General features: G+C 48.5%; 1 protein-coding gene across 2 annotated transcripts in view; it reads right to left on the reverse strand.

The window, feature by feature from the left end:
* SH3PXD2A (SH3 and PX domains 2A) overlaps positions 1 to 15,326 on the reverse strand; it is a 272,406-nt gene extending 257,080 nt beyond the window's left edge. For both annotated transcript variants that reach the window (XM_074159062.1, XM_074159061.1), the window contains exon 1: positions 15,255 to 15,326. In XM_074159062.1, the coding sequence (XP_074015163.1) occupies positions 15,255 to 15,326 (72 nt within the window). The remainder of the gene's footprint in view (positions 1 to 15,254) is intronic.
* Positions 15,327 to 17,265: the final 1,939 nt, after the last annotated feature.

Consider the following 17,265-nt stretch of genomic DNA (forward strand, 5'->3'; position numbering starts at 1 on the left):
TTTCAGAACATTAAATAGGCACCATCTGCTTAAGATTACCCTCATTAAAGCTAACATAATCAGCCACATTTTCTCTTTTCTGCTTTTGCAAATGGAGTGTCACTTGCAAGGCTCTGGGACTAGCTCTGAAACTCCCTGAAGGGAAGAAAATGAAACCGTGAAAGAACCACAAGCTGCTCTCCAACAAGCATCTTCCTTCACGCTGACGCAGCGCACTGGACAGACCCAGGAACCCATCTACTCCAAATTGCACCTGGCTACATCTGGCAAATCACCCCACTGAGGTCAACCTTATTCCCAAGTGGCTGCATCTGGCCCCTGCCAACATGGGCAAGGCTGTTCTTGGCAGTGCAAACTAACCCACCACACGCTTCAAGTTGCCCCGACTGAACTGCTGTCACCGCCTGGGCTAAACAGTTCACTTGTATTCAGTCTGCAAAGACTGTGAGAAGCGTGAGGCAGGGAAACCTGTTTGCTACACACCTTTGAGGGTGGCCTTTTCTACAGGAGGAGGCTACAGCAGCTCAGCAGAACGAAGGCTAAGAAGAGACACAACCATTTTCTACGAAATACTGGAGAGAAGTGGGACAGGAGGTCAAACCAAACTGAGGATGATGAGACCTGTTTATGCAAAAGGACAATACTGGCATGAGAACAAATGGGGTGGCTGAGAGTAAAAATGTCTACACTGGAAATTATTAACCATCAGAAGAAGTCTGAGGCTTCCAATCAATCCAACCCAACCACCTTGAAGGTTCATATATGGGAAAGCAACATGGTTGCACATCATTAATGACCTAGGTCTCTCTCCAAGGTCTACGTTCTGCAATCCCACGACCCATACACAATACTTTCAGCCATAAAAGAAAACTTCTTCCATCTGTCCAAATTACCCACTAATCTTGTGAGGGCTCTGAGAAAGCACTTCTGCCAGGAGATATATTGCTGGACACACACTGCTTTCCTTGTCTGATCTGCCTACCTTGCAAGGAGGTGATGACACAGAGTGTTGGGCGATCCTTGGATGAAAGGCATTAGATAAGTTCAAAGCGTGAATATTTATTAATAGTAATACCAGACACAATACCTCTACAAAAATAAATTGCCACTTGACCCAAGGCTGGGAAGTAGAAAGCGATCTGCCAAGGCCCAGATGTTTGACACTAGCCCATAAACACGTGATGGGATCCAAAAAAAAAGCATATGGAGCAGAAGAGGGAGCTGGAAGTGATGATGGGAGGCTCGCTTCCTCACTGTTCCTCCTAACTTCATCTGGTCAAGACTCAACAACTCTCACAATATTAGCAATATGCAGCAAGCCTCAGAAGCCTGAGCTGGTGCCACACACTAAGGTGGCATCTAGGAAAGCATGAGAAGAGCCAGGCTGGGCCAAACTGAAGTTTTATCTAAGCTCAGTACCCTGATTTTAATTAAGCTAGATGGCAACTGCTTAAATATCAACAGAGAGAACACAGCATGCTTAGTCTCTAGCAACCGGTAGATTACAGACTTTCTGACCCAACCACAGATCTTAATTGCTGTGTTTAACAGCGGTCAGCCTTGCCCCCAGAAATTTGTCAGTTTATTTTTTTGATCCATTTGTACTTTCAGCTTTCATATCACCTTCCAGCAAGGTATTGCACAGCTTAATTAAAAAACATTTAATTTTATTCCACCTCGTACCCAAGAATGTCATAATTCCTGCACCATTGCCAAGAGGCTGAACCTGTTCCTCTCCCTCATCTCTCCGCGCCTGTATCGGAAGAGTTCAGGATCTGCATTCAAATGAGCACTTCTCTCTCCTCTTTCTTCTGCTTCTAGACTACTTCAGCTGATTTGGGATATCATTTCAGACAGGTCTTGGTATGGGAAGGATTGGCCTCTTACCAGCCCCAGAAAGACCGACCAGAGCTAGGGATGGGAGACTTGGGTGTTTCAAGCAGATTTGCTCCCAACCACTGAAGGTAACTTCAGAAATCTTTACTTTCATATCCTTTGCAGAGACAGCTGGAAACAAGTCCAGAAGTACAACAAGGAACAACAGTTACAAGAACGATATAAATGACTATTTCATGTGTGGCGAGTGTTGTTTCTGAAAGCTAAACAAAGTTAATTTATAATGTTAGCAATTTGACAACCAGTCTTTTTAATAGGAACTCAGCTATTGTGTTTTGAAACAAACAGGAGCCAGCATGGGCAGGGTATTGCCCCTGGCTATGACTTGGCTATTATTTTATCAATTTGGAGCAAGGCTGGGCTGCAAATCCCTTCGCCTCATTTTGCACGTGGGAACTCATGAATCCAAGCGTTTGCCTTGGCTGAAGTCACCAGAAGATGAAGCTTTACAAACCGAGGCACCTTTGCTAAACAGGTACAGGAGCCTCATCTAAGACAAACAGGTTGGGAAGCGTTAGCTGCAATCGCTAAACCCTACACACGTTTCCCATAAAGCATCCGTAGGCTTTTGACGGACACAGAGAGCAGAACACTGGCAACAGTGGGAAGAAAGAGCCTGGGAACTCAGATAAAGCCCCAAAATGAATGGACGTTCGCTGACGACAGCGCTGTGAAGTTGGCTTTGGTGCCTGGCTCCTGGTAAAACAATGACATAATGCTGTGTTTACTAGCAGGGAAATCTGAGGGTTGGAAATGGGGCTGTAAAAAAAACCACTAACACGGTTTTTTGACAAGCCAACAGATTAACATCTATTGTCACTGGGGCAAGGCCAAACTCGGCTGGAAGAGGTCCAGGAGTTTGATGTCACCGAGAGGCTCGCAAGGACGTCAGCTAAAGAGCGTTCCCATGTCATTTCAGCAGTCACTGCTGTGTTACTGCCTAAAACAAGCTATTAGCCACCACCATCTTCTGTTTAACCCTTTCTGTCACAACATGCAGCAAAGACAACATGTTGGCCTTTCAGCAATAGGGGTTTGACTCAGATCTGCTACAGCTCACGTTAACCAGATGCAGAAGGTGGATGAAGGACCAGGCAGGACAGGGTGCTGGCAAATAAAACACCTATTCAATCAGGTTTGGACTCTCAGTCCTGTGTTAGTGCTAACTACAGTCTCTACCTTTCTACAAAGAGAAACAGCGGGCATCATTTCCTCATTTGACTCCTTGGGACGTTTTCAAGTCCCCTGTGATCCAACTCATGTGGCCAGTTGCACCCCCAACTTGGTCCAAGTTAAGGTCTTTATCAAAACCCAGCCAACACCTCTCACATGCAGCAAGAGAATGGCCAAAAGGTTTCAGGTCCTCACCAACAAGATCCCAACACAAGGACACCTGGACTCCCATCAATGCCAGTGCCTCATAGAGAACAACCTCACTCTACTCACCAGATACGTTAGAGCCCTAATGGCTTCGCATCACTATATGATAATGTGGTGGGCAGAGCCCCACAAAACCCTCAGCACACAGGGAAAGCTTTGTGTCACCTCTCCTCAGGAGCACAGGCTGCAGTTACAGACCCTCAAAACCTAGTGGAAGGCCCTGGTGCTTGTCCACAAGACGCTTTTCAGTCCAGCCCTACTGGAGTTCTGGGTGACCTTCCAAATATAGAATTAAGACAATGGGAAATAACCCCATGCTGTGAGCAAGATTAGAGCTTTTCAGAAGAACAGGAAAAAAATGAAAGAGTAAAAGACTATTCTTAAGGTCTGGCTTCAGCTCCAATGGGACCTAAAGATACTTTGCAAACCTCTGCTCTCTACTCCATGCCCTCTTCTTGCTCAAGCGCAGAGCAACACAGAAGTTAGAACAGAAGCAAAACACATGCCTGCACACACAGACAAAGCCTCACATCAAAACCCCAATTCCTATCAAACACATGCATATTCCCCCAACACAAGAAGAGAAGAATTACGTAGAACAGTAATCCCAGCATCCATCCTGGCCAACAGCAGGGCAGAGAGATACACAGCGTTACTCATAGCTGAAAGAACCAGTATAAAACCCAACACTGCCACAGCCGAGCAATTTGGCCAACACCTTCAGCAGCGAGGCCAAGGGTTTGAGCGGCAATGCCTTGATCCCATCTCCAAGCTGTACATCCTCAGATCCTGCTCCCTTGGGCCAGAGACCCAGTTCTTTCAAAAAAGGAGACTCCCTCCCAGAGGGAGGTGCCTCACACACCAGTACACGCTGTCACTCTCCAGTGCCACTAGCAAATTGCCATTGCTACACAAAAAGCCACAGGTCCTTATGCCAAGAGGACAGAGGGGAGTTTAAAGACAAACTGATGGACTCTCCTGTCCAGATCACGACTACTGCAATCTCCAAGGGTTCCTACCCATGATAAATTCACTTACAGTATTTTTAGTTTAAACAAAACTATTTGTATTTATCTTTACAAATCAGGGATGTCTGTAAGAAAGGATGAAATGCAAGCTACAGCTGCCCAGCTCAGAAACAGGTGGAAAGCTGCTTCCCCAAAACAGTCCAGAGTTTTGACACAGACTGTTACAATCACAAAGACAGCAGCAAAAGATTAAACAGAAAATCTCTTCTTGAGCAATAACAGCCGGAAGAATCTTCCATAAGCCTCAAGTGAGAGTATTTCGGAGGCTGGCTACTGCGCTGGATTCCCTTTGAGTAAAACATCCTGTGCTGTCTTTATAAAACACCTTCTGCTGAAGCATTAGAGGAAAACTTCTCTGGATTAAGGAAAGAACTTGTTATGGATGTCCCAGGCTTGGAAAATGCAGAAGATAGAGGATAGCTACCCCTTGGTGTGTGGAAACCAGCATAGATGTTCCTCTAGAATCAGTCACTTTTTATTCTTCTCTGCTTCAGCCAACAGCTCTTTTGTTACTAACAGAAAATAAGCAGCCCTTTTGTTAATAAAAAGATATTACCACCAATGTTGGTTCAGGGATTCTGACAGTTTCACCTGATATATAAAACACACTCATACAGCTTCCCCCCTACTCCTGGCTTTCCTCTGTCCCGTCCCAGAAGCCAGCTCCAGAGCCTGTTTTAATCCCTCTCAGGAAGATGCCGAACTTCAGTCTTTCTTCCTGTGACATGTTTGGGAGATGGGAGGAGGGAGATGCACTTAATCTGCTCCCGGTGGCTTTCTTCCAGGAAAATACTTCACATATCCTTGTTTGTTTGTTTTGAAATTCTAAGTGATTTTAATGCCGGTGAAAGTTGCTGGAGTGACAGCCCTGGGAAACTGCAAACCTCCCACTTACACACCAGCAGGGGCTGTGCCAGCTGCCCTGCTTCTGCTGAAGGCCGGGAGCTCAGCCGCCTCTTGTAGCATCTATCCCATGAATAACATCCCTCAGATCAAGCTACTTGAGATGAGGCAGGTGTCAGAAATTGCCAAATTTTCAGGCAAAGGAAATATGCTGAGCTCAGAGACAGTGCAGCAAAGCGCTTGCAGGGCAGGAGAATGGAAAAATATTTAATACTGATTTTCAGAGTATTTTGCTTGGGGGTCACATGGGTCTACGGTGGGCTTGCACCTGCTGGAGAGGGGAAAATCAGGAATAACCTTCTACCCACAAAAAATACACGTGTGGATTAATTTATAAATAATAACAGAACATTCTGAGCCAGAGCAGGAAAATCTCCGGGCATGTTGAGGGAGCAATTAGAAATCTCATCTTCATAGAGCTAGGAAAACGGTAATTCAGATGCTCTCTGTTGCATCAAAGCCCTGAGGGTGCAAGAATGCCTGGCAGGAAGATTTCGCCTCTGCCAGTGAGCTTCCCTGACAGGGAATACAGAGACAGCAGAGAGACATCAGACAGCAGCAGCTAGTAGCCTACGGCCAAGGGCTTTGCTACCATATAGACCATACTCTGCTTCACCTCGAATGCTTCCACAGACCCTGCACCTCCAAGACAGGAAGGAATGCCCTAAAGGAACAGGCTTGCAGCCAGCAAGCGTGGCTGACATCCTGAATGTACATTTCCTCAGAGGGGAATGAAGCTTTAATATCATCCCATTCATTACCACGTCTGCTGAACACAGGGAAGCAGCGGTCTGACTCCCATTTCTGGATAACACCACGACCTTGCCATTCTGCAGCCACCGCTCCCGGGGTGGACCTGCTGGTAGAGGAACACGACTCAAACACAGGGGTTTCAAAGCCCATGCTAGCAGTCAGCCCTTAGGTAACACACGCATCTTTGCACTTTATAAAAGGTGAGCAAATGCTGTTGGCTTTGCAGCAGAGCACACTGAGGTCCAGAGAGGTTAAACAAACAATCCAAGGCCACACCATCAGTAAAGAGGACATGCGAGCTCCTCTACAACATTGCACGATGTCTTGTGTGTATCACACTGGACATCAGTTCAAACCTTTCTGGATGATTTACGAACTTTCTCCATTAAAGATTGCATTTATGGGCCTGTTCTGAACAGCGGAGAGTCACGCTTCCAGTATTTCAGGGGCAGCTATGGAAGACTTTGTAAGGGAGACAGAACGGCAGTGTGGAGCTCCTGTTTAAGCACAGCTATGGTTAGTAGAGGTTTGGCATGTTTCTCCCTGCGAACATAGATAGGGGTGTTTTCCTTGCAAACAAGTTTGCATCAAGCCTATAAAATCACGCCGCTGACTGCCGAGAGCGTAGGAGCCTAGCGCATCACCCTGTTTAGCTAGCGTGGTTTATAGGAAAAATAAAACGTACCCCATCGGTCAGAGAAACAGTGCCAGCAAGATACCAAAACATAATTATTGCTAGCGAGGTTTCAAACACATTATGTATGGGACCACACACGTACTTACGGACACTTAAAGTCTATGAATATTTTATTCCGAGTCAACCATCACAAGCTAAAGAAGTTGCGTTGTGAAGCCACGGCACACCCAGATCCTGCACTAGAGTAGTCAGTGACTGTTAAGACCAATTAAGACCACGCTGCATCATACTGGTGCAACATGATAAATTGTGACGAAGACACAGATTTGGAGACGTGTATTCTGCCCACAGAAGTAGAACACCCCCAGTCTAAGGACTTGGTTAGTTACCCAGGCATTGAGCTCCTCTTCCAAAAACCTTTGGAAGCTTCTTTTAGCTTTGCCAAAATCAATAGCTCAATAAAATCAAGAGGAGAACCTTTATGACTGTCACAAAGGTCACCCCAAGCATGACAGCACCAGCTAACACCACCACGTTCAAGCACTTGCAGGTACTACAACAAATAGAGTATCTCTCTGCTTTACCTTCACCCCAGGGCAATTTGAAGTGTTACTACATTATCCTCCTTCACGCCCGCTCTCTGCAATGATGCCTAAATGACCACCAGACAGTAGCTTGGGTCACCATCCATCACGTTGAGACCATCACCTGCTCAGCTAGTTGATGTTGTCTCACTGCCCCCACCTGCCTGTATCTGTGTGTCATGGCTTGTCTTAACAGCCCAGCGCAGAGACCATCTTTCAGGTCTGTCTACACACGTTTTAGTGCAAAAGCATCCTTGCTTTGTAATAAAGGCTCTTCTGACTATACCATATTATTGACACTTAGTGAGTGTGAGTCTGAAAGACTGACTAGATTATTATTATTATTATATATTCACTTAGAAGGTGGTGCAAAGAACAAGCGAACAGGCTAAAGTGGGAAGGTTCTAACTAGGTTGCAAGATTTTCCACTTGAAAATCTTTTCTGGTGAAGAAATCCACCTGGTTTCCTTTTGCTTTCCCCCCGCGGTCCCAAATGTGATGTTATCCCTGCCTAGAAAAGGATTACAAAGAGATCCTGTGGAATAATTTTTTGCTTTTGTATCAAAGGGAGAGGCACTATATTAAAAAGACCTAGTAATTACAAACTTCTCAGTAAAATTTTCAATAGAGCCTCTCTCTGAAGGTGTGAGCCAAGGCCCAGGGAAGCTACTGGGAGGGTTTTTTATTTTTCCATTGACTTGACAGTATTTGGTTTTGACGCCACCTGATTCAGCAGCAGACACCACCAATTTCAACAGTGTGCTACTGTGCAGCTCTCTGCCTTCTTCATGTAATATTTACACAGCACGCTCCAGGCGAGAAGGTGTCAGCTCTAGCTGCAAGAAAGCATTCAGCATCACAATGCCAAGCCACGTACGCTGCCGTCAGCCCTCTCTAATGGTTCTGCTCTTCTCCACGGTTACTGGGGACCAATTCCCTTTGCGTGAGCCGGCACAGATTAAGAGGATATGGCATGAAAAAGGAAGATAAAAAAAAAAAAGAAAACCATCTCGCATTAGAAGGTCCAGCTGTTTCCTCCCAAATGACTAAATTAGAGAGCTTGTACGTCACCTCCTGCCTCAGGTAGGGTCATATTGAAACCACCTTCCTGTTTAATCCATATAAAATGGGAAATGGGTTTTGAGGAAGACAATGACAGAATACAAGAGTAGTATTTTTTCAGGCTGTGTACTTTTATCAGATAAATTGCAAGACTGCTTTGGAAGACAAAGAAAAGAATAGAAAACGCTGCCACACGCTTCACGGGTGGCCTCAGGCCAACCACTTAACCTCTCTTTGCCTCACCTTCCTAATGAGGGTACCGGCATATACCCTGCCTCGCAGGGACGGGAGGAGGGCAATACCTCTCAGCTGCCCCTCTCTAAGGGCTACGTGCCTGGGTGGGATGAACAGACGGGCTGCTTGGGGATGCAGGAAGTCTGGGCTCCATTTCCTATTCCACCACTCGCTTCCGATGGATATCTGTTCATCTCCCTCTCCAGTCACCCAGTTCGGGAAAAGGGCATGATTTGGTCTCTCCATTCCTCCCCCTTTTAGGTCAAAGCAGTGAGATCGGCATAATTTTGACTACAACTCACCAAGCTGTGTCACACAGGTGGGCCCCAGCACTCACCCACCCCTCTCAGGAAGCCAGTGGTCACCTGCAGCTCCCAGCAGCTGAAAGCACTTGTGCTGTCTCTGGGGTCAACATCTCCCCAGTAACCGAGTCACAGTTAGAGTCAATAGTGACATCTTCGTCCCTTCTAAAATGGAACTTGGAGGCTCTCGGAGCTGTTGCCCCCAGCTCGTGGGCTTGCTAAAAGCTTTTCTCTGAGCTTCCTTTTGGCTGCCCTCCCAGCTCAGGAGAGCCAGAGCAGGCAGCCGGCCGGGATTTAAAGCCTCCTGCCTTATTTCATTCTGCCCCGACCACAACAAACCAGGACAACGACCTTGTCTCTCTATTGGCTTTTAATCTATTCCTAAAGCTGGGGGCAGCTATTTACTTTCCAGATTGTTGAATTGAGATATTGCTGTCTCTTGGCTGAACGTCACCAACTCACAGCTCTGCTGGAAGAAGGGACTGTGAGCGCTCCTGGATCTGCCAGGCTACCCCACTGCCCGCTGAAGAAGCCTTGAGTTACCGAGGTAATAACTGCCAGGCAGCGCATGATGAAAAGCAGGTTGATGCCTAAAAAGCCTGAGCTACTTTGTAAGCCTTCCTCGAACAAGCTCAAAGGGCTGTGCTCTCTTGGGCACTTCCTAAAGTAAGGTACCATGGAAGAGAGCTGCAAGATGGTGCAAGAATCACGTGCACCATCTCAGGATGCTGAAAAGGGGAAGAAAACTAATCTCTTGAGGCAGCGAGTAGGAAAAATCTGTACGTTACGTTGGCCTCATAAAACAATGGTGCCCAAAAAGTGAAAAACCCAACAGGACATGGAAACTAAAACCTCTGCTGTTAGGAAAAAATCTCACTTCAACAAGCAACACTGCCATAAAGAACTGGTTGTAATGATAAAGGAGAGAGAAGCCCTTCGAGCACGAACGGGTGCAGGCAGCTCTCGACTAGCAAGGTTTCGTCTCTTCCCCTCCTGCTATCCCTGCTCATCTGGCTGTTTGGGAGCAGGGGCAAAGAGTTGAACCAACCTGCAGAGAACTGTTTATCCACAGCTCCCAAATACTTCAGAAATATTGACTTCTTCCCGACGTGTTTCATCAGACATTAAAAAAGAATTAAAATGTTGTAGTCTGCAGAATCATAAGATTTGCATCTAGAACAGGCAGAGCAGTGAAAATTATTCTTACAAAACTATGTCTACCCCAGCAGGGTGGTGGTCTCCACACAGAAGAAGGGAGAGGGAACGTTTTACCCCAACCTGCTTTCTCCTGAGCTCTCCTCTGCTACGTGCACAGGGCATCACAGCCACCTTTGACACAACTCTTGCCAATGCACGGAAGTTCGGTTCTGAGGAACGATGAAGTCACAGAGCAGCCTGCTAATTTTCTGGCTCTTTCCCAGCACTCCAGGCAAAGATAATAGTAATAATAATAATAATAGTAATTCAGACCGGTGAGTCAAGCTGGATCATGGCCCCTGGAAGGAAAGCCACACAGGGTGTCTTGATGGGGGGAAGGAGAAAATAGGTATTCCATCTACTCATCTAACACTGCCTTCTGGTTCACATCAGGTCCTTCACTACCCACAGGCTACCAACCACATGAGCTCCAGGTGTGTCACATCCTGTTCACTCTGGAAGCGATCTGGCTCACACTCTCCAGCTCTGCTAATTAAAAGGGTCAAAAAAAGCCAGGCCCAAGCTTTCTTGCCCATGAGCTGCTGGTAATCCTAGCACAAGTGGTATATGGAGCTCCTCAACTCAAACCTGCGGGCAGGGCCACACTGGACAGACCACTTGATGACCCAAGTGTCCAGCTTCTTCTCCCATGGTAGCAATGAGGGACCAACACAGGAACAAAGATCCTTGCCACTAAACCCATGGTATGTCCAGATCCTCCTCGTCATTGCTGGCCTTTGCATGACCAGCAGCTTGCAACAAAGAGAAATAAAGCCATGAAGATGGCTGGTAGCATCTGGGTCACTCTTGAGCCTAAGCGGTAAGCAGGAGCAGCTAAAAGACAAGCAAGAGAGCTTGACCCTAGCAGTACAAGATTTTTTTTCAAAGCATGCTGACATTTTACAACAGGTCACTTGTGACAAGCGTACTCACGTTCTCCTGGGAGCAGTACTGAAACCCAACACAGCAGGACTCAATCCCTTACAGTTCAGCAAGGCCAGTGCCCCGAGGTTAGCAACCATATCCGTGCAGCAGAGAGATCCCTACAAGAGCAATCTCAAGACATTCAAAGATGGCATTAGGAAACAATTACCCTGGGGAGGAACCAGGAGAGTATGCAGATATCTCAGATGACTAAAATCAGCAATGCACCTCACTCTAAACGGAAAGAGACAGGGCAGCCACTTGTAAAGCAAGAGCGTTTTACCTTCCCTCCACGCTGTACAAAGCTGAAAAACAGACCAAGCCCAACTGCAGCAGGAGTAGAATCATGTTGGAAGAGGAAATCTGTACTGATGTATCCATCCCTGCCCTTGGGATAACACAGGCACACTTAGAGACCTCAGAAATGACCTCCAGCATCTAAACGTCTAGTGAGATAATGCACATCAGTAACTACTCAGTCCTCTGCAGAGGAGCGAGTGGTCAAGGAGGGGGTGGGGGATCCAATTTATTTGGCTTCTAATGAATGTTTGCCATCACCCAGGTCCTTCAAAGCTGCAAACAGGTGAAGGCGCTAACCCTGAGAGCAGGATCTAGCACATCTGGTAGGGCAGTGGCTCCCCGCAGGGCTTGTAAAGGAGTCAGACATTTGGGTAAAGGGTAAGCGATCTGCCTAAAGAGAACCTGGAAGGAGAGAGAGGGGAGGGGAGAATGTCTCATTTAAGCTCTTCGATGGATGGTTAAAGGAGGCAAGTGTCAACAGTGGGTCTTTTTAAATAGCGAATGCATTTCTTGTTTGGGATCATTTCATGTTTAATGCAGACAATCACAATTTCATACTGAAAGCCAGAGAAGCTTCATAAACAGATCAAACTTAAACAACTGAGAGAAGAGACTTTCAAGACTGTTTAAAACTTGGCAGGGGCCAGAAAAGGGATTTGGATTTTGTTACCAGCTTTTTCTCTTCAGAATGATTAACGGACACCTTCAAGCGTTAACTGCAACATCCTAATCCACCCAGCTTCACCACAGCACCACTCAGACGATGTATGACCCCTGTTGCACCAAGGGTCTTTCCAACAAACCCAGACTTGACCTTCCTGACATTGTTCTTGTTAAAAGAAAAGGGAAGGGGGAAAGCAAAGAGATTTAACATTTTCGAAGCATTATCAAGTGCAAAACAATTTTTAAAAGACCATCAGTATGGAGAAAGAATAGGAAATTCATTTGGAAAGTCAAAAGCTGTTAAGAGCAGCAGTAGTTTATTTAAGGGATATACCATACAATAGGCATGTGGTTATTGATCCAACCTTCTGTTTACCCTTTCATATGCTGCCATCCAGGGCTCCCAGAGCCAACTGGGCATTTTTGTGCTACCCAGTGGCTGACAGCAATGCAGAGGGAGGCATCGCAGACTCCTTCCCCAGCAGTGATTTCCTAGGAGCGAGGAGAGCTGGCTGGGTTCCTACCAAATAGAAGTGGACCTAAGAGTCTAATCTCTCCGCATGTGCATAGCCCTTACAAACCTTCCAGTGAGATAGTAATCTCTTTAGAAGTTTCACATACAAGGATCACAGCAGAGGACACGCAAAGCCACCTTCTTTCTCTTAAATTTCTTGAGTCAAGGCCACAAGAGGTATGCTCGTATCATGAAAGAGATCTCCTCCAGGGAATGATTCCCGGTATCTAGGCCTAGCAGTGCAAGGGCTTATGTGCTACTCACATTTAACCCTCTGCGTGTGCCCACAATGCCTAAGATTTGCCTTCACCTCTCCAGGCTCCACCATGGCCCTGAAAGATCACAACAGGAAAGGGGGTCAGGTTAAAATGCCTGCAATACTGATGTCACCATCCACCAGAGAAACGCATCGTTAATCTGATGCCAAAGTACGTGTTGCGTGGCCTTACGGCACGGCATGGAAGTGTTCACGGATGGTGGAGGTAGAAGGGTTTTTTGATATTACAGAGCCACATAAGGCAGAGAGCACCAAACTTTGCACTCTCCAAAACTATCCCCAGGCCATGGAGAGAACTAAATCCCAAGTCACATTTATATCCATTTCAGAATAAAATAGTTGTTTCATGTTAAAAAAAAAAAAAAAGAGCACAGAACAAAACTAACAGTGATCAACGGATCAGACCCAGGGAATTAAATTCTTTGACAGTGCAGGTTCACCCTCAGTGAGTTACTCCAGCCAAAGCCAGATGAAAGGCTGCAGCACATGCATCTGCAGCAAACTGCCATCTAGGAAATGAAGAAGAGTCCAAGGCTTTTGGACCGGTGGGCTAATTCACTCATCCAAAAGAAAGATTTGCAAGGACATGCTTAATTACTATTTTTAACGGAATTACTCCAGTGCTTGTGAACCAAGACCCTATCGTGCTGCATATTGTACTACCAGAGACTAAGTGGGACAGAAGGCAGACACTACACTGGTCACCCAACAAACCATTTCTTTTGTGATTTTTTTGGTCAAGAACTGGACACACAAGGACAAGGAACCGCCGTGCAGAAAACAATATACGAAAAGGTGTAAGGAAAGAAGGGTGAAGGGGAAGAAATAGATTTGCCACTAGAAGCTTCTCAGAACAGTGTAGGTTACTGCTATTAAATTGCAAGGACAACGATCATCAAGGAAATAACAGGTGTATTTCTGCAGGAACACATGGGAAATATTTTCTTTCAAAATTGTAAATACAGCCTTTAAATCCTTGGTTTATGGTTATTTTCCAACAAACACGAAATTAACAACATCGATTTCTCTTGGCAATCAGGAAGGTATTGTTACCACTTCTTTTGTACGTCTTTGTGCTTGGCAGACGTACTTCTCTGATGCTGAATTGCTGCCACCTTTCAGGTGAGATAACAGCCTGCAGTGGTGCCAGCCACAATTCACAGCAGCAGCTTGCAAAAAGCTCAAGAAGCCTTTCCCGCCTGAAAACGGTGAATGAGCAATAGACTGAACGCCCATGTCCAGCTGGCAACCCGAGAGGACACGAGACCTAAAACTTCCACTACGAACTGGGCACAAGATACTTAATTCCAGGGTAGAGGAGAGCTTCAGCTTTACATCTACAAATCAGAGTCTCTCAGCAACATAGTGCCCTCTAGTCTTGAGCTGGGTTATGGTTTAAGCCGTAGAGGAAAAAGCTCAGTGATATGAAATACTAATAGAAAGCTTTATGTCCGATCTTTGGCCTTATCTTTCAGGCAACCCATTCAAACGCTGACCAGCTCTGAAGAAACCTGGCAGAGATGCAACACCAGGAAACACAGTACGCTCCGAGCGATTTCACACCAGAAGCAACACCCCCTCGGGCTTTTCCTTACCAAAGCTGGATGATTTACCTTCTTCGTACACAAAATCGAACCTCCTGTGTATTAACACACAGGTTGTATTTTGAGGGAAGAGTTAAAGGATTTGGCACAACTAAAACCCAGGAACAGCCAGAGAGAAAAAATAAGGTGCCTCCTCTCATTATGAGGATGGGGAAAAGCTATTCCACCGTGTGCTGCGAACTCCTGCAGGCAGAGACACTTCCACATGACACCCTGCAATAGTGGAGTCCGGGAAGGTTGTTAAAAACCCTCCTCTGATGCTGCGCTGTTGGCAGTAAGGTGTGAAAGGAGGAAGGCGAAAGAGAGATGAAAGAGATCCCAAACGCTGAGTCTGCCTTGATAACCGTGCAAACTGCCTGTCCCCTCACCAACCAGCTTAACCTAACCTATGCGAGAAAACGAGTAAAGACGCATTGGAGCACCTCCGGATGACCGACCCCATGGCAGGAGAGGCTTCCTCCGCTCCCCACCGGCCACTCTGTGTTGCCGTGGCCAGGACGGGGACAAGCCGGGGAGCCGAGGGACCTGTCCCATCCTGTGCTGGATCTTGTAAGGCAAGAAGATCCACCTTCAGGAGGGCAGGAAACTTCAAAGTTATATCATTGGAAAAAAAATAATAATAAAAAAGGAAAGCCAAGGATGAAGAATGGTGAGGGAAAGGAGCTGCGTTTCCACAGCAAGCTACCTCTGGGCACGCCGTGCGGGACCCCGCTGTCCCCGGCCGCCCGCGGGCACCTCACCTGCGTCCCCGCAGGGGCAACCGGAGCCGGAGAGCCGGTAGCCGGGGCTGCCCGGGGCCGGGAGCCGTGCCCAAGGTCAGGCTGGGGATGGCTCCCCGCGGCAGCGCCTGGCTCCGGGCACCGCACCGTGACCGACCGCGTCCCGTCCCGTCCCGTCCCGTCCCGTCCCGCCGCCCGCACACGTGCGCCGCCCCTCCCGCAGGACCCGGGGAAGGGTGGTGGGGGGGGGTCTCGGCCGGGCCCCGCCGCCACTCACGTAGTGTTTGGAGGGGTTCCTCCGCTTCTCCACGTCCACCACGTTGACGTCCAGCACGCTGTAGGACAGCATCTTCGCCCACCCCGCGGCGGGGCTCCGCCGCTCCCTCCCGGCGCTGGCAGCACCCTCCGCCGCGCTGCCCGCCGCGGCGATGCCGGCCGGCGCGGCGGGAGGGAAGGAGGGAGGATGCCCCGGTGCCGGCTCCGCCCCGTGCCGCGGCGGCGGCTCCCCCCTCCCGGCGGCGGCGGCCACCCGTCTCCGCGCCCTGCCCGCTGCCTCAGGCTGCGCGGCCAGTGCGGCGGCGGCGGCGGCGGGAGGAGCAGGGCCCGGCCGCCCCGCCCCCGGGCGGCCCCGGGGAGCGCCGGCGGGACGGGACGGGACGGGACGGGAGGGGAGGGGAACGGGAGCCGCCCCCGTGTGGCGGGGGGCGCGGCCCGCCCAGAGATGGCGGCCGCCCGGGGCCTCCCTGCGGGTGTCCCGTCACAGCCCGCAGCCCCCAAGCCCGGCCGGGCCCCCGCTCTCCGCCTCGGCCCGGGGCTGAGGAGAGACCCCGGGGCTGAGGAGAGACTCCGGGCCGGCCTGAAGGACATCCCCCCACCCGGGGACAGGGACCGCCCGGGGCAGAGGAAGGGCTCGATGCCTCCAGGGTGCTCCATCCCTGCAGAAAGTGGCCGAAATACCGAAAGTGGCCAAAATACCCTCCCCGAGCGAGCGGCCAAGGTCAAGGCCGGAGACCCTCGAGTGAGCTGGAGCCCCAGGCTCCATCTGGGAGCTCAAGGGCGGCCGCCACCTGGGGAGGTCCATGCTGCCCTGGCCCATGGGGCCACAGAAGGATCAAAGCTGGAGGAAGGTCACACAGGCTCTCTGTCACGTGGGCTTTTAGAGAGATAAACCCATTTGGGCTCTTTGAATATACATGGATAGATAAATGAGCGTTGGCTTTCCCGGTCACGCTTCCAGAAGAGCTTGCCCTACAAATTTCAGGTTGTTTTGCTTGCAGTAACGCGTCACTACTTTGCGTATGATTATTTGGCAGTTAGGTACCTCAGAAATGGGAACTTAACGTGTGATCTTCTAGCCCTCAGCTCGTTTCATGACATCCATTAGCTCTTCACCAAATTAACTCAAGTCGCTAAGGTCTCCCATTCCTCTGAAGCCTCTCCACCAGCAGCCCATGCAGATTTTCCAGTAAGCTTCTAAAGTGCTGCCGGCAGCTCCAGACCTGCCAGCCTGGGAGTGCAGATGGGACCCAGTTCCTGGCAAAAAAAAAAAAACCTCGTATTTACAGTGAGAACGGTCAATCTGGATGTGATTTCATTATACATGCTATAGGCACCGTTTCTGAAGCCCAACTTTTACAAGGGTTGCTAGCCCTGCAACAAGGATCATGAGAGAGACACCAGAGGCACAAAGCCATGGACAGTTGAACCTGAAGGATGACTTTTGGAAGTGGTTGGTTTCAAACCGTAGCGGGTTTCCACCAGCAGCTTAAAAAAGAGAAGGAAAAGCAGGAGCAGCAGCATCAGCTCACAGCTGCCGTCTGCTGCCAGGGAAAGATGCTCTGGGCCGGCCTTCTCCTCCCTCCTCAGCGACCACACACAACTTACCAGAACTAGTGAACTGATATAAAATGCTAAAATCCCAGCGTTCCACCTAGGATGTCTGCAGGCATGCGTGAGACCAACTTTTGGTAACGGGGAGGGTGACAGAGGGAAAAAGCCGATGTGCCCACTTCTGTTGTCACTTTTCAGGCTTGTCTTTTCCCCTTCAGTCCACCCTCTTCCCTCCTCTTCTTTGATGGACTTCCCACCTCCAGTCCCCGTGCATGACACAAGGCAGCAGAACAATTATTTACATTAGAAACCTTCACTGTTTAGACTGGCCAAGAAGTCCCCGGTGTGCAGATCAAACAAAGAAAATTCTTCCTTGAAAATGTAAATATTCAAATAACCCATTGATAAAAATATGCCTGGTGTGGCCAGTCTCTTAGGTCTTGGGTGCCTCTTTCCTG

The sequence above is a fragment of the Numenius arquata genome, chromosome 15 (assembly GCF_964106895.1).
Source record: "Numenius arquata chromosome 15, bNumArq3.hap1.1, whole genome shotgun sequence".
Classification (NCBI taxonomy): domain Eukaryota; kingdom Metazoa; phylum Chordata; class Aves; order Charadriiformes; family Scolopacidae; genus Numenius; species Numenius arquata.